The following is a 22,076-nucleotide window of genomic DNA, read 5'->3' as shown; positions in this document are numbered from 1 at the left end:
CAAAACCACAAATGTAATGAATTCTTCAGTAAATGTCAAGAATCTGTTGATAGTCGATTTTATAAGTAGTTTGGTTTGAGCAGTAAAGAAAGAGCTAACAGGTTTACTCTTTCCATATGTCACAATAAATATGAAAAAAATCAAGCAATAAAATCTAAAAGAAGAGATTTTATTATCAGAATTCAATTTTAAATATTACCTCAGGAACCACTTCTTCTGAGGCAGAAAAGAAGTAGGTATACACAATGAGTTCTGAAGCAGCATCTATGTATTTCTCCTGTGACAACACAAGCAGAAAATAAAGACCACTTTACAAGACTAAAGATTAAAACTGTCACTCATAAAATGTCAAAGAAATTTTACGTAGTAAACATCATCAGGTTAACACTATCCTACTATACACTGAGTTAACGAACATAAAATAAAGCAAGTCAAATACATCATTAAGGCCAAAGACACTGCAACTGCGTGTAAAAGTCTGTTTCCAAGTAAGGCTGAGGTGGCTTAGTTATAAACAGAAAGTGAGGTGAATCCTGGTGCACAGCGGCCAAGGAAGATGTGCATGTCTCATGTCCACAATGGTGAGTTGTGACACCCACAGCAGTACCATCTTGGACAAAGACTGTTAAAAGCAATGCAAACTCTGGATGGCCTTGGGGGTCAGTAACAGGAGAAACACCGAGGCAGGCACTATGTACATACACAGCTAACAACACAAACAGCAAGTATACAACCAGTGTTCTGGTTACAAAAATTACTTAGGCAACAAAATATTTCCAGTAAGAGTGGAGTAAATTTTGAGTGACATCTGAAACCAAGTTAAACTGTCATGTGAATTTTCTGTAGGTAAGAAAGTAATTTCTTACTTTCAGTGGTGATTCACCACCTATGTAAACAAAGAACACAGGATGTCGCTTCTGCACATGTTCAAACATTTGCTGACTTGGAAGTGGTCGGATTAGAGCCCTGTTAGAAAGCAAAATGAACAAATATGAACTAAAAATAGATGATATAATCACAGCTATATGATGGTCAATCATATTCTAAATTGTAAGGTCTTAGAAATGTCAACTGCATTTCAGATGCTTTGGCAAATCAATATAACCTAACAAATTCCCAGGAAACAACTATTATACCCATATATCTATGAAGTATCACAATTCAATCAATTAGGTTAAGTTGTGAATAAATACATAGCTTCAGAGCATCATCACTGAAAATATTTTGACAGATAAAAAACAGAACTGTCATCTATTTAAAGTCTTCAGCTAAAAACAAACAATTCACATGAGATCTTATTTCCCTTCCAAAAAAACACTCAGGGAAACACAATGTCATTTAAATGTATTTAAGTATTCAATGAAAGTTAAAGTCCCAAAAGCTTTAAAAATATATTAGTTTCAGAAAAATGAAGAAAGAATAGTATGGTTTATGCATAAGAAGCTCAGCTCATAAAGAGAAATCAGGACTCTACAATAGTTTCATTATATAAGCATTTGACAAAAGCCGGCACTGGGAAATGAGTGAAGGCGAAGATTATTAGAAAATATATCATGGAAAAAATAAAAGACACAATCTTGTAAATATGGTATACAATATTAGATTTGTACTGCAAGGCATTATTAAAAAGATCACAAAACAGGCTAAAGGCAAAGTTTCTCAAAGTGCACACATAGCTAATTGCATCATTTTCCCTCTTCTATTTTAATACTTAGTAATTAACTAGAAGTGATGCAACTCCAGGACTGGCTCCTGAAACTGCATTTGCAATAGTCTCAGCCATTTACCTCAGGGGTCTCTTCTTATGCTGGAACCAAGCTTATTAATAACATAAATACGAACAGTAGAAGTCACTTAGGAATAAAACACATACTAGCAACTCATATATCACAGTTCCTGCAAAATGTTTTTATTCACAAAGGACACGAAAATGAAACCCACAATTACAATAAGAAAATAACAGAAGTTTTATTAACAATAATTACAAACTTTAATGTATACAGATCATTACTATTTCTATTTCCTCAAATGCTCTGATGGACTATCAGCCCAACACAATGAATCTTTGCTGTTTTAACTTATCATATAATGGTTTAAAGCTATCATGTACATAGACAAATGGAATAAATTCATTTTAATTTAGGTAAGTCCCTAAAATATGAGTGTGAGGTTCAGTTTTATTATAATATATTGCATTTTCAAGTATTAGTATGGTATGCTAAATTATTTTTATAATAAGAACTTACCCAGACACTCTATGAGCAAATTCAATAATATCATCTTTAGTTCGTGGTCCTCTGTAATTATATGCCAAGTCTCCTTTTAATCTTAAAAGAAAAAAAAAGAAAAAAGAAAAGAAAGAAAAAGGAAAAGGAAAAAGGATAAGTACTTGTTATCTTAACTCTTTTAACATTTAAGAATCATCCTCTGTTGCAGCATAAACTAATAGTATGCAAAAGGGGAGGTATAGAGGAGTTTTCTAAGTGGCACAGTCTGTAAAACACAATGAGTAATTGACTTCAGACCACCAGCAACTCAAAACTGAAGGAAAAAGCTTGCACTTTGCTAGAATTATATGAAAACATTTTTCTCTGTATTTGATAGGCACACTGTATTCAAGCCTTCAGAAAAATGAGTAATGAACACACTCACGAACAAGAACTTGAAACACTCTCACTCTCTTCTCTATCTAAAGGGGAAAAAAAGAACTAACAGATTTTAAACAATATAATATCATAGTTACTTAATAGATGAACCAATGTCCATAATATAAAACTCTTCTACAAATTTAAATAATTCTTCAAAAAAGCCTGCCAGTGACTTTATCTAATTAACTGAAAGTACAAAAAGGAAAAATGAAGAAGCGTAACACAACACTACAGTTAAACAGAAAAAAAAAGAATGATTTGCTTAAAACAAAGTAAAAGAAACATAATAAAGTTTTTTTCAAAGTGCAGGAAGGACGTTCAACACACACAACAGGAAAGAAGCTTAAAATACTCAAATTTTGAAGTGTGAGATTCTAAAATATTGAAAAAATTCCTTATTTTATCATAAAATAACTTTCAAACCAATTCACTTGCTCTCCACATTACCCCTGTAAGGGTAATGGAAGTCCTGGAAACATCTAGAAGTCATGATTATTAACTAAGTCCTTTAAAATCACCACACTATTTCTTCTAACCTAGATGCTTTATTAACACTACCTCAACACCCAAACTTAGAATTAGCATCCATCAATTATGATTAGTTTCTTTTTGCTTCCATGTCAATTATATACATGCATGATCTGTGAGAAATTGTGATCAACAATGACAAAGCAGAGCCCTCTCTCCCAAACGAGACTATTCATATGGTCACCCCACACAGCCAGCACAACACATTAGCCATAAGCAGCAAAACTACTCAAGCAGAAGAAAGGCAGATACAAAGTCCTCTTTGAACACACTTTACCTAAAAAGAAAACATGACTAACCCCAGATCTTTCAATTCGCCATGGAAATACTAGAAATAAACATAAAACGTAAGCAGAGTGAACTATTAAAAATATACATATAAACATACAACACTCAACTTACAGCTTAATTGTTGGATAACCTCGAACTCCAAACTCTGAAGCAATGCCTTGATAAGAAAAAGAATAAATAATTCTAAATTTGTTTTAAATGAGAAACTAGGTAACAAATGAGCCTTTTACTTAAGGGATATAGGTCTATGTACACAAACCCATGTATATATGTTTTGAAGCATTAAAAAAAGAAAAAAAATGACAATTTTTCATATAAAATAATGTCTTAATCTAATCTATGGTATTACACAAAATATAATGACAAAAAAAATAAATATCAAAAGACTAAATTTCAAGAACTCAGAATAAAAGATATTTTGGTAAAAGAAAAAACATATACAGTACAAAAAGTGTCTCATTTGATTCTAGAACAAGAATTTATTATAGATCTCATTATTCTTCTACAAAAATTAATAAAAAAATTAAAAGAACCTCTACTCTTCCCTTATTGTTCCCTGAGTCTTCAAAGAATGCCAGTATATTTAATTGTAAAATACACACTATAACTGCAAAAATCTCATACTGCTGTCAACATATGATAAAAAATCAATTTTTAATTTTCTGCTTTTCTAATAACCTAGGACAATCCTAATAATTTTCGGGATTATTCTGAAAAACATTACAATGAGAAATATTTGCTATAATAGGATCATTTGAAAACAAAAGAGCAAACATAAATAGAAAATCAAAACTTTTAAGAGTATAGCAACTGTTTACCAAATTAATTACCATACTACCTGAGAGACTAGTCAAGAACAGAAAGGTAGAGTCTCAGTTATTTGATCTTATACAAAAACACTTATAAAATTATGCAAAGTATGCAGAATTAATATTAATGCACATCATTTTTCCCTTTACAACTATTTTACTTCCAGGGTACTTGTTCATCATTGATGGAGAAAATACTTCCAGACTTGGGCTCAGTTCTCTGAAATACTTTAGTGATCTTCATAAATGTTGTTTCTTATTCCTCCCCAAGTCAAAAGAATGACAAAGTAAATCTGTGGCAAGATAATATCACAAAGCTCTCCATCTTCGTTTGTCAACCCTCCCTTAGATGTGTGGGAGAATTTGTTTGGAAAGGTCTCCTTAATGGTCAATCTATAAAAGTCACTTCAAAGAGCAAGGGTAACCACGACTGAGTCAGGCCTGCCTGTGAATATTCATGTGAATTCAATGCAACTGCTTCTATTACTTGTGTCATTTATCATTTATGACTTAATTCTGTACATTCTAACAGAGTATGAGTGCAGCTGTTGGGACTGTACTGTCCAAAGCCAAATGACTTGGGAAATCAGAGTAAATTATTTTAAACGTCTCCCTTCCCAACTGCTGGAGGCCAGCAAACACAAGTTCTTATTATATTCTACTAAAACTCATTAAAAATAGCAAAACCATAAATATAAAATACAAACATAAAGAATAACTGATTAGGGAAGAGGGTTATGTTCCACTAGTAATATCACCACATAATTTATTTTTAAAAATTTAAGGCCAAGTGTGGTATAATCCCAGAAGCTTGAGAGACAAAGATTGGGAGGACTGTAGTCTGAGGCTATCCTAGGACAAAAATTACGGAGACCTCCATCTCAACCATTAAACCAGATGTGGTGATTCATGCATGATTCATGCCCACAATTTTAGCTGTAAGTAAAAGGATCAAGGTCTGAAACAAGCCCATGGCAAAAATGGAGGCCCCTATGCAAAAAGAGTACTGGGGTGTCACTCAAATGATAAAAGTACTTCTTTATAGCAAAGCACAATGCCTTGAATGCAAACTCTATAATGCCAAATATCAAATAAAGAAAGTATGCAATCAATTGGAAAAAGTGGTGGTCTTACAGAGAGTGATGCTATGAATCTCCAAACAGGCTTCATCAGAAAAATACTAGCTCCCCACAGATCCCTATCCTATCAATTAACTTGCATGCCCTGCATTTTTACATCTAGAAGATGGGGATACCACATACCACCTACCTAAATGCCTTGTCTACTGGACCACTAACCTTCATTTCTTACCTAATTTTCTGGATAGTACTGGGGATTGAACTAACGGCTTAACCACTTAAGTCAATCCCCCTGTCTTTTGATAGAATCTTTTGTCATTGAGTCCTAAAGCTTCATCAGCTTTAAGCTTTCTGTAGAGAAGTTGAAAGGTACAATAAAAAGGATAGAAGCAAAGGAAGGTTGGGTCTACAGACAGGTAACAACTAGGCAATGCCTTTCTATACATGCACACATACATATACACCTACCAATGTAACCTGATGTGTTTCATGACTCTGAGTCTGCTCTCCCTTGTGAGAATACAACTCATCTTGCAGGATTGTGAGACTTTTTAAATAGGAAAATATACAGAAAATAATTAGATCTTTAAAAACTAGATGTAAGTCACTCTTAACATTAATTACTGACACATCAATGTACAGATAACCCTAAATACTAACTTGTAGAGCATTTTATAATGAGGTTTAATATCTTTAAACTGCTCCTCACAACAATTTCGATGCAGCAGGAAAAATGTGTGCAAATTCAGGTAATACGAAATGACTTTCACTTTTCATTTTATATAATAATTTATACAAAGAATTGAGGCTATTTTTCATTGGGTTAAGAATCAGAATCATGCGTGACTTCCTCTGAAGACTGGTAATTTTTAATGTGCACAAAATAAAGATAAACATAGCATTCTCTACTTCATTCCTGCATTCTCCTTGAAATGATAACAGCTTGCCATAAAGACAACTAAGAATATAAGTCATGGCAATCTTTGACCCTAGGCCCAATAGTCTAACTCAGTGTGTGAAGTACATACAAATTTCACCTTTTTTTTTCTTCTATTATTTGACTGATAAACTAGAAAGGCTTTGAAACCTATTTAGCCCCAAATTCCTATTTTCTAAGTATTTACTGTCACCACACATCTAATAAGAAAAGCCACAGTTGTGATTGTCAGTTAAATCAAGATGGTTTGGGATACAATGTGAGAACAGGGGAACTAAGGAGGTACTATCTGAATCTGGTGAATAGAGGACAGAGATGGAAGTAAAATATCCTACTATACACTAAAACCATGGCCCCCAAAATGATCCCAGAATTGGCCACCCAAATATTAACACAAGGTTGAAAAACTGCAACACAATTATTGACCAAAATGAGCTTATAAATGCAACCTATAAGTAAAAAGTCAGAATATGAATTGTCCAAATATAACTGTAAATTTATGCAACAGAAGTAAAATAGTTTTACCATAAAAGTTACCACATACAGGCTGAAGAGAGAGCTTATATCATCATTCAACTTTTCAATGTAAAACAATTTTAGTACTCATTTTTGAAAAGACCTATTGAGAGTCTAATCTGAATTTACACTGAACACTATTTAACATCTTATACTATTATTAAACCTGGGTATCATTAAGTTTTGCTACAATTTCAAATACATAGAGCAGAATAGATCATAATAGGTCAAATTTGTAATTGTTCAAGCCATCAGATCTATCTATACAAGTCTGTAGATTTCAGCAAGAAAATTGATGGCTTTTTCTTTCAACTACTGCAGTTTCGTAAGGAAAAATAATCTACTATCAAAGAATGTCAAGAGACATTTTCTATACTTTATCACTCTGAATAATCCTATCTTGTTCCAACCAAAATCCTATACCTATATACCCACAAAAATGGTGTATCATAGCATCTTACTTTTTGACTGTCCAACTTAAGTATGTAGCAAAATCATGTAAAATGCATTTTAAAATATGCCCACTCGACCCAATCTAAAAGATTTGGAAGTTGGCTTGGGCCTTTGGATCAAGAGCTGACAAGAAGCACCTGCAAACCTATTGCAGATAGACAATCAACAGATTATAAGCAGAAAAAGAAGGGTCAAGAGGACAGAAGAAATTTTCAGTATTCCATAGTTAAGACACACAACATTGAGAGATGGCTTGAAAAAAAACAAATTAAGCAAGAGTCTTATCAAAACCTAACCAGAGCAAGCTGGGCACTCAGGTGGCTCAACCTATAATCCTACCTAAAGGAGGCTGAGATCTGAAAATCACTGTTCAAAGCCAGTCCTCATAGAAAAGTCTGTAGGACTCATCCCCAATTAACCACCAAAAATCCAGAAATGGAAGTATGGGTCAATGGTGGATGGCCCGACTTGAGTAATAAAGCTAAGGCTCAAGTTCAAAGCCCCATATTGTCATGTGCACACACAGGCACACACAGGCGTGCACACACACACACACACACACACACACACACACACACACACACACACACACACACACACACACACACACACACACACACACACACACACACACACACGTCAGGGCAAAAAGGGCTAGAGGCATGGATCAAGCAGTAGAGTACCTGCCCAATAAGTGTGAGGTCTTAATTTCCAATCTCCAGTACTGCCAAATAAATAGATATATAAAGTGTATTTGTTTAACCAACGTATCTAGACATAAAAACTTACTTTCATGAGTAACTACCGAACAATAAATCAATAACTTCAATATCATTAAATGTTCATTTCAAGAAATATAAACTCATTCATTATTCTCTCCCTTTCTACAATAATACACTGGTTATGTTTCTTGACCTTTCAAAGTTTCAAAAATTCATTTGCAGGACTGGAGATGGTGCTTAGCAATAAAAACATCCATTCTGCAAGCACCAGGACCCTCAGTTCACACTCCAACTCTAACGAATTACACACACACACACACACAGACGTATTTGCGTTGCTCATTAATTCCAGCTCTAACATGCACCTGATTCTAAATAATAACAATATCAATTCAATTAAATAATTGAAAATGTACATACGACTAGCATTCCTTTCCACTAAGAGTGGTACTTCACTGAGATGTGTACACTGTCGCTTCTTCTAATGCTCCTCTGCACTACTGGGTCAATCCCTACCATTTTCCACTCTAAAGTTTCCCTTAATGACCTCTGGGTCTACCAGTTCTCCTCTTGCATCCTATAAGCTGTGCCATCAACATTTTTCTCTAGTATTTGCCGTCTCAAAATTGTGTATTACTTTCCCATGGATAACTGATCAAATGCAAAATACATTACCTGAGCTGGGAGGCTTTAACAATCAAGAGTATCTTTTAGTATCATATATGTGCTAGGCTTTATGCCAAGAGGCTCTGAATATAGAACATTTATAGTCTTCACAATCCTGAAAATATCACACTCCCTGAATGCAAGGAAACTAAATTTCAGAGGGAGTAAGTATTTTTGCCAAACTATAAAGCAGCCAAGATTAAAACCTAATTCTAGCTCATGCTAAAGGTGTAACCTAGAGAAGACAGTTGACTACCTAAAAAGAAATGTAGCTTGCATCCTTCTACTTTCTCTATTAGCTAAAAGATACAAGGGATATTATGGGCTACGTCATTACAACTTCAAAATATGCAATGAAAAGCATTACAATGAGGTATTTTTCAATATGGAGACCAAAGTTTAAGGCCCTCAGAAACAGTCCCAGCGTTACAGAGCAAACACAGGAAACAAAGGCAGGCCTTGCTTTCTGAAGCTATGACCTTTCCAAATTTCTATGATAACTTATAATTCTTTAGATTTAATTCCTTTTTTCCAAAATCTCTTAAGACAGTTGTCAGTGAATAAGTCAGATAATATTTATTTCAGGCTTTCAAGAGTATTTTTAGGAGTTAATTTTTGTCACAATTGTTCAATTTTGCTAACAGGCACAGAAACCGCCAGGACAACAGCAAACAGGTTCCAAAACTTTGGGCAGGTTCCAAAAATAGGCAGAACAAACATGACGTATCTCCTAGTTTCTCTGTGTATGTTTCATTCTGTTCTATTCTCGATATGGACTCAATAAACTCATTTTCAACTCTGAATATCTTCTGATTTTTACTGTGTATCTATGCTAAATACACTTACCTACACATTCCCATGTGCTCCACCAAGGCTATTCATACAATAACAACATCAAAGTAACATGTTGACACCTGTAGTTGCCTCCTGTAAATGGACTTGACTGGTAACAAATGATGGTTTACAGGTCTCCCCTAGGGCCTCACTCCACATTAAATATGTAATGACCAATTCACTTAGCTCATAATGTCTTTGAGATTATCAAGATAATTTTACAGGATCAAAAAAGCAATCTGCAAGATTTAAACACTACTGCCTATAATTAAAACATTTTCAATTTAAGAACAGTGAAACAATAAACTTTAAGAAAAGGCTTACTAGAATAGGAAGTGGCATCCATCTTTCCAACTTTCACTGGAGAGCCAATGCTTTTCATCTCAAGACCAACTTCATTCCAAATTGGTTCCAATTTTTTACAATGGCCACACCATGGTGCATAGAACTATCCAAATCAAAAGAAAGAAACTTCAAAAAGTGCTACTATATAGGCCTAAATATTTAAAGAATGTCTTTGACTATTAATATGTTAATAATTTGTATTTGACAATAACTTCAGTCTGATGGAAGGCTTGTGTGGCTCACACTTATAATCCTAGCTAACCAGGTAGTTGAAATTTGAGGATTGTAGCTGGAAGCCAGCCTGGGCAGAAAAGTTTGTGAGATTCTTATCTCCAAGTAACTAGCAAAAGAGCTAAGGGACAGTACCCAGTGCCCACTGAGTTTAAACCTCACTGGTAGTTACGTGATGATGAAATATAAATACATACATACATACACACACACACACCACATATACTAAAAAAATGTTAAGTTATATAGTCTATACAACTACTTAAAGATAATAAAAATATTAATTAAAAATATGTATAAATCTAGATAGGTTAACTTCTAGTACAAATACTATTTCAGTTCATTTAAAATGACTACTGATATTTTTAAAACATACATAAGCTAACATAGAAATTATTTTGCTGGGGCTGGGAAGGTGGCTCAGTGGTAGAGCGCTTGCCTTACATGCATGAGGCCCTGGGTTCGATTCCTCAGCACCACATATGCAAAAAGAAAAAAAGCCGGAAGTGGCGCTGTGGCTCAAGTGGTAGAGTGCTAGCCTTGAGCTGAAGAGCTGAGGGACAGCGCCCAGGCCCAGAGTTCAGGCCCCACGACCAGACCCAAAAAATAAATAAATAAGAAATGATTTTGCTTCACGTGAATATGTCCACATTCTATAAAAAATGAAACACCACAAAACCATGTGAATACTATTACCACATCTATCCCCTATTAATGACAAACACTGGGCTATTTTTCGTTACAGAAATTTAAGCACAGTAGTTGCCTTTGCTGACTTTCATTACTTCTACTAGTGAAATGTGGGCTATCATTAAGATGACTGCTTTAGCTAAGAGATAAGACAGAATAGTTAAAATAAAACCACAATCGCAGATACTTCATTCAGACTTATGAAACTGTGAGGTGATACTTGGGTTCCCTAGTCATACTACATAACCAACTGCTCATGAAATGAAAATTATTCTTAAACTTCCAACTATGGAAATGTGAAGTCACCTAAGAGAGAGAATGAGATGGAGGTTTGGTGCCCCACTGAATGGCCTTGTAATTGTCACATCTGCTATTCTGTCCCTTTCATTTGTGGCCACTTTATGTTGCGCTCAGGCATGTAAAACAAGCTCCAAAAACTATGAAGTATAAGTATCTTCCAAACTTGAAAGTGAGGAAATGAAAATGAAAATTGAATTTTTCTCATTATCAAGATGAATGTATGCTGTGACTACTAAGAGATATGAACATACTCAATCTCTTGGAAAACATGGAGAAACAGTAGATTTCATAGGAAGAGCGTACTGTAGTTCAGATGTACTTCACTAAAGGAGTGGGTTCCAACTTCTGTCCTCAATGTCCCACATACCTCTGAATTTCATCAAAAATAGGTAAGTTCCTTTGCCAGGAACTTTAAATGTGGAGACTAATTCTTACTATGAAATGAATAAATTCAACTTAAAACCTAGAGAATAAATCGTAAAAGCTATCTGCAACTATGAAGATGGAACAAAGAAGCCTGCTGAGGATTTTTGTTTTTTTTGAGGGAGGCAATGAAAGTGACAGAGGGAAAATGGTGAATGTACAGAGATGTCACAGTGAAATCCCTACTACCTAATAACAAACTAACAAAACAACTAATAAATAATAAACTATGCTAACTGATAAAGTAATAATATACTAATCAATTAACAAATAACTAATAACGCTAATACAAATTTCAAAATACAAAACCCTTAAAGTAAAACCTGAGAAAGCAAACAGTAGATCCAAATGCATGTTCTCTTCTTTTAGAAAATGCTACATAACATAGTAGAGGAGGGTAATTAAATTTATATACTTACATCTACAAGCCAAATATCATCTTTTCGATTTTCTTTAAACCTAAAGGCAACAAAAAAAGACAAATCTGTAATTTGACACTGGCACTCACCACAAACATCTCCACTTATATAGCACACAACACATTACAGATGTGAACACCACACAGTTACAAATTTCTAGTACAGGCAAGAATAAGTTGATGACTACAGGAAATGGAACAAATTCTTTCAACAATGGTTTACTCTATCACCTCTAAATTTTGTCCTACTTCAACAAAGACTTGAAAATACTCTGGGAGGCAAGAATTGCCTGTGCTCTAAACAGGTTTAGATGTTCTTTTTTTGTCACTATTCCCTAAGCGATAAATCATGACAACTATTTACACAACATTTACAGGGTAACAGGCATGGACTGTAACATGACTTAAATAGGACTTAAGTGCAGAGATGTAGTATGTGTGATCACATCATTTACCTCAGGTGACTTAGCATCCAGATTTTGTCAACTTTAAGTCCTGGAAGCGATCCCCTGGGACACTGTGAGATGACTCTATCTACCTCAGGCCTTCACCACCCTATCCATTTACCTGTCCATTAAAACACTTGGCCCTGTGGATTAGGAGGCTATGTGCATACGCTGTATGCCCATGATTGGGCCCAGTATGTGTAAACCAAGTCAAAACTGTAATCAGCATTTAAAATTGTGTCCTTAAAAGCAAACACGGAGCTGCGGAGCCTAGAGCAATGTGGTTCAAATCATCAGACAGCATAGGGACAGCCAAGTTAGGAAGTTAGGCTCCCTGGGAACATAATGAATGGCACCAAGGGCCAAAGGTTGTATGTGGTGAAGAATACCCTGGCTTTCTGGCTTGAGGAATCTGACCCTGAGCTGTGCATTAAGCCAGGGTATGATCAGAAGGACATCTATTTCTCTCTGTTTTGATGCCCTGCTCAGTCTAGGGTCATGTCGTAAATTCCATGCAACTTATGAATCCTGGAGACGCTAGTTCAACTGCTAATTCTGCTGCTACTCAGTTTCTATATTTACATGATAAGCATGGTATGCCATTGGCAGTGAGCATCCACATGCCTAACCAAATGATTCTTAAAAGCACAGCTCCTCAGGCATTCACTACTGATACCACACATTCAAAAAGGGATAGACCCTTCCACCACTGAGCTCAACAAGGTTACCACTTGTTGACTCCAGTTTTCTTCACAATCAGAAAATTTCTTTAATCAGACCACAGGTACTTTGTAAAACAGGTGAACATGTTTGGGGCCCCTGGGACCTTCCTCAGGGCTTTTCCAGAACTGTACTGTACTGTTACCACACAGATTCTGCCACCCAATCAGGTGTCTTCAAGGTGGACAATAAGCTAAATTGGAGGAAACAAATCTTCATTCAATGGTCACAGTGCAACCAAGAGTCTACAAAAAACGTGCCAGCTGTGATCCATTTTCTCCCATGAAAGAGCACCAGGTAAGCCAGTTGGATATGCCTGCTGGGGCTGAGCAGCTCTGAATAAAGGCAAGCTGCTGTCTCTTTATGCTTACAGCCTTCCACAAGGCAGTCCTGGCAAAGATAAGGCACCCCAATAATCAGGCCTCCAGCCAGAAGCAACTGGTCGAGAGTGCCAATACCTATATGAACTTGGTTGGCCTGGGAAGCATGAATCCTTGGCTAGTAGGCAAAATTCCAGAGACTGCAAAGCACTGGTTGTACACCCACTCTGGGGTAGAGAAGTCAGCTTCCCTCATGTGACCTGCTGGGAAAAGCGGCATTATTGCCTACAGTCATACCTGAAAGACTACACAAAGGCCTGTAGGATGAAGCTAAAACCTTTTACCTACTATAAGCCAAACCTGTGAGATGAACGCAGTGATACTAAGGTATGAATTCCAGGCCCACTCCATATGATAAAACCGCAACAACTAGGTAAGTAACAAAACAGAATGCTAGTGTTTAAACCCTTAACCAAGCTCCTTGGGGGCACTCTCTCCTTTGGACATACACAGCAGGCAGAATTACTCCTGGAATCAAGCTAGCAGTATGTAAACATTGGACATTTGAGCAATCTGTCGCTGAGCTCTCCCTATTATTTAACATTAGATGCCAACGTGTAGGTAACATCTACATGGAACGAAGTCAAAATGATATTTAAATGGATATACTCACGATTCATCTAAGTCTTCCACAAAGCCTTTACAGAAAGCCACATTAAATAATATCACTAGGGGGGAAAAAAAGAAGAGAAAATGTAAAGACCCCACAGAGGTGATTTATCACCTGGCTTTTGATGCACGCTTAGTCACGGTTAAGGCGTTTTGATTTCTGTTTTCTTGGTCATCTACCAAACGTTCACCACGGATCTGGGACGTGGTGCGTGAGGCCGAGGCGTGTGCAGCCGTCGCTGGCGGGGAGGTGCGGGGGACGTTCCCAGCCAGCGGCACAGGGTCACAGGGTCCTCGGGGGGGCAGCGGGTGTCCCCGAAAGCTAGCCACGGGGAGCCCCGGATCGGAGCGCACCTCTCACGCTCCTGACCCGCGCGGTGACCCGGATGAGCCCCCTCCCCCGCAGACCCAGGCCGGCCACCGCGGGTCCCCGCACCATCCCGGCCCTCGGCCCCAGGAGCAAGCGTGGGCCTCCGCACCCGACTGCTCGCAGGCCCTCCACTCGGGGGGTGAAAGGGGAGAGGTCGGGGGTCGGCCTGCCCCCACCCAGGGAGCCAGCGCGGCGGGAACTTCCGGCGCCGGGCAGGAGGAGCCCCGAGGGGCCCCACCGCGACCCCGGCTCCCGCCGCGACCCCGGCTCGACCCCGACCCCGGCCGCGCCCCCACGCGCGCGCGCCGCCTCGCCGCCGGGTTACCTGTGGCGCAGAGCCGGAGGCCGGCCCGGCCCTTGCGGCCCGGCGCGCTCGCCATGGACAGCTGCCGCCGCCGACCCGGTGGAGGTGAGAAGGAAGCGCCCGCGACCCCGCCTGCCGGTCCGGAAAGGGAAGCGGGGCCGGGCCGGCGCCGGGGAAGCTCCGCGCGGAGCGGGGGCGGGGCTGGCGGCCTCCGCTACCCTCGCGGGCCCGGCCGGCTCTGCCTCTGAGCATGCGCGGGGGCGCGGCGTCCGCGCAGGGGAGCAGAGCGCATGCGCGGGGCGCAGGCGCGGTCGCGTGTGCGCCTCAGGCAGTGGGGGGGGGGGCGGCGCGGGGAAGCGGGGCGTGGGGTTGTGTCCCGCGGCAGGGGAGGGGGCGTGGAAGGGGGCGGGCGACTCGCCGGGCCGGGGCGGATCCGGCGTCCTCCCGCGTGTGCTGCTCCGGCTCCGGGGCCGCGTAGTGACGGGTGGGAATCGTGGGAGCTCGCGCGCGGGCCCGGGTGCCCAGCCCCGGTGCCCAGCCCCTGTGCCCCGGTGCCCAGCCCGAGCCGCTTCTGCAGCCCCGACCGGAGTGCAAAGCTCTGCCGCGGTCAGCTTCGGACCCGTGCACCGGACGCTCTACAACCCCAGCAAAGGCGATGGGGCTTAACTGTGTATATGCATATAAAACTGTATAACTACATAACTATGTAACTATAACTGTATATAACTATATGTAACCAGAACTATATGTAAGTATCTATATATAACTATATAATTATATACTATATATAATTATAACTATATGTAACTATAACTATATATAACTATAATTATAACTGTATGTAACCAGAACTATATATAACTATATATAATCATAATTATATGTAACTACAACTATGTATAATTAATTATATATATACTATATATAATTATAACTATGTAACTATACTATATATAATTATATATAATTATAACTGTATGTAACTATATATAACTATATATAATTATAACTATATGTAACTACAACTATATATAATTATATATATGCTATATATAATTATAACCATATGTAACCAGAACTATATATAACTATATATAATTATAACTATATGTAACTATATATAACTATAACTATATATAACTATATGTAACTAACTATATATAACTATATGTAATTATATATACTATATGTAATTTTTTTTGGGGGGGGTCCAGTCGTGGGGCCTGAACTTTGGGCCTGGGTGCTGCCCCTCAGCTCTTCAGCTCAAGGCTAGCACTCTACCACTTGAGCCACAGCACCACTTCCGCCTTTTTTCTTTTTGCTTATGTGGTGCTGAGGAATCAAACCCAGGGCCTCAGGCATGCAAGGCAGACGCTCTGCCACTGAGCCACCTTCCCAGCCCTACTATATATAATTATAACTATATGTAACCAGCACTATATATAACTATATATAATTATAACCATATGTAACTATATATAACTATATATAATTGCATATATACTATATATAACTGTAACTATAACTATGTAACTATAACTATATATAACAATATATAACTATAACTATATGTAACTATATATAACTATAATTATATATATACACTATATATAATTATAACTATATGTAACTATAACTATAACTATATATAACTATCAACTATATGTAACTATATAACTATATATAATTATAACTATGTAACTATATATAATTATATACTAAACATAATTATAACTATATGTAACTACAACTATATATATAACTATGTAACTATAACTATAACTATATATAATTATAACTATATAACTAACTATATATAACTATATATAACTATACATATACTATATATATAGTATATATAGTATACATAATTATATACTATATATAATTATAGCTATATGTATCTATAACTATATATAACTAACTATAACTATGTAACTATATATATAACTATATAAATAAGTATATATAAATATAGGTACACTGTGTGTGTACACACACACTGTGTGCCCAGTCCCAGGCTTGCATTCAAGGCGTGGGCACTGATTTGAGCTTTTTGTTCCCCTCAAGGCTAGCACTGGACCTCTTGAGCCTCACCTTCACTTGGCTTGTTTTGATGGTTAATTGGAGGAGAGTCTTTACAACTGTCCTGCCCTGGCTGGCTTTGAACTCTGCACCTGAGATCACAGTCTCTTCCTCAGGAAGCAAGGATTTACAGTTATGAGCCACCAGCGCCGGGCAATCCCTTTCTGTTGCTTTCTGATTATGCAGAAAATGAAGACATTCCTATAGGATTTATTGCTGTAAACTGGTAACACTTTTGCATCTAGTCACTGTATCTAATTTAGAGAAGGTTTTTACTAGAAGTAAGGTACCAGAGATTTTGGTTAAACCAGCTCTTGAAAGGGTATGCTAGGGGCACAACAGAGGGATATGATGTTGGCCTGTTCTGTTTAAGTTCAAAATTCTGCTGGACAGAAATGTCCTTATCAATGCTATTCCTAGTGACAAGAACATGGTGAATTACAATAGGATTGAAAGCAGGCTCTAGATTTCCCTTCTGTGCAGGCACTCTGCAGATTCAGATATTTTTTAAATAAAATATAGACTTAAAAAAATAAGAGGACTATTGTGAAGACAATGTTAAAAAAGCAGTGTAAAAATTATATTAAGTAAGCCAGGTCCAAAGAAACATAGGCCCCATGGTTTCCCTTATTTGCAATAACTAGTATATGTCTCAGACAAACAGAAAAGGTCAGATAAGTTGATGTTAGGTGAAATAAACCCCAAATTTTTTTTTCAAATGTTTTTTCAAATTTTTTTTTCAAATGTTTTTTCAAATGTTTTTGCTTTCATGCAATTGTTTCTAACATAATTATAAGATAATTTCTTTGTTGCTTTGTATGCCCCTCCCCTACGGTATAACCCCTGCTTTCACTGTATTTGATGTTGGTATAATTTGTGGAGGGGAAAGGCAAAAACAAATCGTTTAAATAGGGATACAGATGGACCCATTGCAACAATGAGATGTACAAGTCCTTATGTCGAAAAACGAACTTTACAACTTTGGCTGGAGGGTAGGGGGAGACCGGAAGGGGAAACAGAAGGAGGCAACAATGCTTGATAAGAAATATACTCATTACCTTGCCTATGTTAACCCCTCTGTATGGTATTTTCACAAACAAACAAACAGAAAAAGCAGTGCAGCAGATTTATATAGTGCAGATCACTTTCTTATTTTCCCCCTCCCATTCTCATTTGTGTTGAAGTTCACATTGATCATGATTCACCAGATAAATACAAGCTACTAGGAAGAAAGCTACTCTTTTAATAATTCACAGGATGTGCTAACCAGGAAGTTCCACCACCTCTCCAAATTAGAGAACCAAGAATGCTGGGGTTGTGTAATTCAGTGTAAGCCTGAGGACTGGGTGTCATGATGCAACTTCACCCTGAATTCCAGGGCCTAGAGACTAGGAACAAGAAGTGGGAACAGGAGAAGATGGTTATTTTAGCCCAAGCTGAGGGAGTAAACAGCAAACTAGCCTTCCCTCCACAATCCCCCCCCCCCTTTTTTTTTTCCTGCCAAAGAAGTATGGCCTCGCCACATTGGGAAGGCCATCTGCTTTGCTCAGTTTCTGACTCAAATGATAACCCGCTCCTGGAAATGTCTTCACAGATACACAGAACTAAAGTTCTATCCCCTATCTGAGAATTCTTCAATCTAGTCAGGGTGACACATAAAATTAACGATCACATTGCTGATACGGAGTTCCCAAGAACAGAGACAAAAAGAACGTTCACCTGTTTATTCAATGAAGCTAGTGTGAACATGCACAAACCAGAAGAAGCCTGTTGAGGAAGGAAATTAGGCCAACTGCATTCCCAAACAGAAAGGCAAAAAAGTTTAATGAAATGCCATCCCAAAATAATAACAAGCCAGGTGCTGGTAGCTCGCACCTGTAATCCTAGCTACTGAGACCTGAGGATTGTGGTTCAATGCCAGCCCAGGCAAGAAAGTCTGTGAAACTCTTATCTCCAATTAGCCGAAAGAAAACCAGAAGTAGAGCTGTGGCTAAAAGTGATAGAGCACTATCTTTGAGCCAAAGAGCTCAGGGACAGCACCCAGGCACAGAGTTCAAGCTCATGAGGGACAAAAACAAACGAAAACCATCATGACCCATCCTTCCTCCCCCTGCCCCCAGAAATACAGCTATGCTATGACCAAAGGGAGAAATTTTAATATAATTAAACTATGTCATCATTGAAATATAGCAACAGAATTTTATGACTAAACCCCCAATCCTAACAGTAAACTAAGAATAGTAGAATAATAACATGTGCTAGGAAGGCTAATTTGTAGCAGTTCTGGGACTATCCTGAGATGATTTCCTAGATCAAATGAATCTCTAGTCCAAAGCTAAAACCTGCGAAAACAGTAATATTTCTGGAATTGTGGACCCAGAACACTTTTTCTCTTTCCCAGCTTGCCAGCCTTGTTAATTAATAAGAGGTTAATTTATATTTGATCTCGGTAAGCTGAGAGCCCGTAGAGTTCTTTTGAGGCTGATTTTACAGAGGGAATGTATGTAAGTGACAGCAAAATATGAAGTCCCTGCTGAGACTCTGCCTAAGGCTTCTTAGTTCCATAGGGATCTATGCACAGGTTGGTGTTTGTAAAGGAAGAAAGAAAGTGCATATTCTTTGACACTACAGAAAGATAATAAAAGCCGTTTGCTCAGACCCCTGGCATTGAGACACATTTTTTTCACCCATATAATTGTTTCTAGAGCACTGTTGTAATATTATACCCTGCTCCTGCAGTAAATTATTCATCTGTCAACATTATTATTTGGGATTTGGGGATTTTTTCCCTTTTGTGGTCCTGGGGCTCAAACTCAAGGTCTGGGGTCTGTCCCTGAGCCTCTTTGTGCTCAATGCTAGAGCTCTACCACTTTAGCTACAGTGCTAGGTCCAGCTTTGCTGGGTAGTTTATTGAAAATAAGAGTCTGATGGACTTTCCTGCCTGGGTTGGCTTTGAACCATAATTGTTACATCTCAGCCTTTTGAGTAACTAGGATTACAGGCATGAGCCACCAGTGTCCTTCTCTTGTAACTGTTTTTTGTTTGTTTGTTTTTTCAAAGCATCATTGGTTTTTATTAGACTATAATAATTGTATAGAAGTGTGGGCTTTATGACATTTTATTTTTTAATTTAATTTTAGCATCAAGGTGATATACAGAGGGGTTACAGTTACATAACTAAGGTATAAGGTAGTGAGTACATTTCTAGTCAAAGCCTTGTTACCCCATCCTCTGTTTTACTCCCACTTTCCCTCCCTCCACAATGCCCCCCCCCACTGTGACTGGTTTTAAGGAAACATTTTCTACAGTTGATATGAGAAGTCAAATCACTTACAAAGATTCCTGACCAATTCCTTTCTAAAAGTATGTTCTAGGTATTAGAAAAAGAATATGAAGATTAAGTGTGTTTGAACAGCACATGCAAAGCCCTGGGTTTGACCCCTAGTACTACAAAACAAACCAGCTAAGTAAAAACCAGGGCAAAGTATTTTTAAAAGAAAAATATGAAGGGATCTACTCAGTAAACATTAACTCTTAATTCAGAGATATTTGCTAAGCTGTGCTTGGTTTGAAGTACAACAGGCTGTGAAATTACTGATAAGCCTTCACTGTGATGTAAAATTGATAGGCCATAAACTCCTAGAGCTAGAGAAAAATGCCCAGACAGGACTGAGTATGGTACTTGCATGTTTTAAATATATGTGTATTTTGACTCTGGAAATGATCATTGTATCTTAAAATCTAATTCTTCTGAATGGCTGCTTGGAATTTTTCAAAATATTTTTGTAAAACTAGATCTTTCTTTTGTAATCTTCTTCACCTGACAACAGCTAACACAACAGCTTCTCTCCTCTTTCATTTTTGAGTTCTTTTAACTATTTCAGGATGTCATGGTTGGCATAACTGTGTACAAATCTGAAATTTTGAGTTACCCTTATCATGCCAATTGCAGTCTACTGACCAGAGACAATACTGACTTAAATACCAACTGTTCAGGAGTAAGGCCCCCTTCCTGCTTCTCAGACCAGAAACCTCTCATAGACTGACAAAACGAAGAAACCCAATTCTCAAGGAAAACCATGCCAAAAGCTGTCAGTGCCAAGGGAGCCTTTTCCCCAGGCTAGGGAGTCACAGGCTGAACAGACTCAGCTTGAGCTTCCTAGGTGAATCCCCTAGAGTAACTGAACTAAAACCAGATCAGCAAGGGATCCAGCTAGCCAGCTAGCCTCAGGCAGTGAAGGAGAGAAAGGAGAGAAAGGAAGGTGAGTCGGAAAGTAAAGCTCTGTAAAGAACCCTCATAAGCACTCAAAGGGCCAGAAAATAAGACCACAGTGGCAGAACAGCAATTAAAATAATGGTTTACTAAGAACAGTGTAAGAGGAGAAGGAAAGGGGGGGGAAGGGTATAAGGAAAGGTAAGGAAGTATCCCAAGTACCAAGGGTATGGATAAAGAAAAGAGCTTAAAGGCTAACTCTACAGACCAACAGGTTATATTTGGGAGAAAAACTTGAGAAGGGCAACCAAGTCTGCTTCAGCTCAGCTGAAGAAAAAGTGGTGCCACCCCCTTACTACCAGAGAAAGTGAAGTTAGGTGGAGCAGGGGGAAATGGGGTGAGATGGAGGGAGGGTGTACGGGAGGCCATCTTACCTTGAGCAAAGGCTTTCACTGTTTCAGCAGCATCTGTAACCACCAGGGACATCAGACTTAAGTTGTGGCCTTGGTCTCAGGCTCTCTTCCAAGACCACTGCCTGTATTTGTTCAGGGGGAAGAGGAGGCAGATGATTTGGCCGGTTGATTGCCAGGACCGTTGTAAGTTGTCAGGAGGAAAGCTGTGTGCTTCTAGTTCCAGTTGTTTCCCATCCGAGGGGGACTGTGAATCACAACTCTCTTTAATATCTCATAACTGCCATTTTTCTTTAAGCCCTTGTGGCTATTTTCTTGCAGTTGACAGAATAGCGGACAGGAAGGAAATGGTACTGTGACTGTCAGCAAAGGAAAGTCAGAATTTAGAAAACTGTAGGAAGCTGTTATAAAGAGACACTGAAAATACAGATTTCACTAGGGGGAAGGTCTACTATTTATGTATTTGTGATGTATAGTTGAGGCTCCTGTTTAAAACCTGGCTGCCTTAACACGTGGAGTCTGCATTCTCCCTCATCTGGCTTGAATGGTCAGTCTCTTAATGCATATCTGCATTGTGGACACGGTGTGTGGCCGGCCGCATACACTCCTCCAGTATTTTGAATCAGGAGCCCTGCCTAATGGATGAATA

The 22,076-nt window shown here is 38.3% G+C and overlaps 1 protein-coding gene across 2 annotated transcripts in view; it reads right to left on the bottom strand.

The window, feature by feature from the left end:
• The window catches only part of Tmx3 (thioredoxin related transmembrane protein 3), a 32,268-nt gene extending 17,340 nt beyond the window's left edge, over nt 1–14,928 (bottom strand). The window contains exons 1-8 of one of the 2 annotated variants that reach the window (XM_070028983.1): nt 14,741–14,928; nt 14,050–14,104; nt 11,892–11,931; nt 9,808–9,931; nt 3,579–3,624; nt 2,247–2,327; nt 867–966; nt 200–277 (exon numbers count right to left, since the gene is read on the bottom strand). In XM_070028983.1, the coding sequence (XP_069885084.1) occupies nt 200–277; nt 867–966; nt 2,247–2,327; nt 3,579–3,624; nt 9,808–9,931; nt 11,892–11,931; nt 14,050–14,104; nt 14,741–14,795 (579 nt within the window). In that variant the 5' untranslated portion in view covers nt 14,796–14,928. Of the gene's footprint in view, nt 1–199; nt 278–866; nt 967–2,246; nt 2,328–3,578; nt 3,625–9,807; nt 9,932–11,891; nt 11,932–14,049; nt 14,105–14,740 lie in introns of those variants that run through there. The other variant, XM_070028982.1, reaches the window with a different exon arrangement.
• Between the last annotated feature and the right edge of the window lie 7,148 nt (nt 14,929–22,076).

The sequence above is a fragment of the Dipodomys merriami genome, unplaced genomic scaffold (genome assembly GCF_024711535.1).
Source record: "Dipodomys merriami isolate MVZ:Mamm:240054 unplaced genomic scaffold, mDipMer1.0.p SCAF_2, whole genome shotgun sequence".
Lineage (NCBI taxonomy): Eukaryota > Metazoa > Chordata > Mammalia > Rodentia > Heteromyidae > Dipodomys > Dipodomys merriami.
Note: the sequence above shows the minus strand (reverse complement) of the source record. Positions and strands in the feature narration are given on the sequence as shown.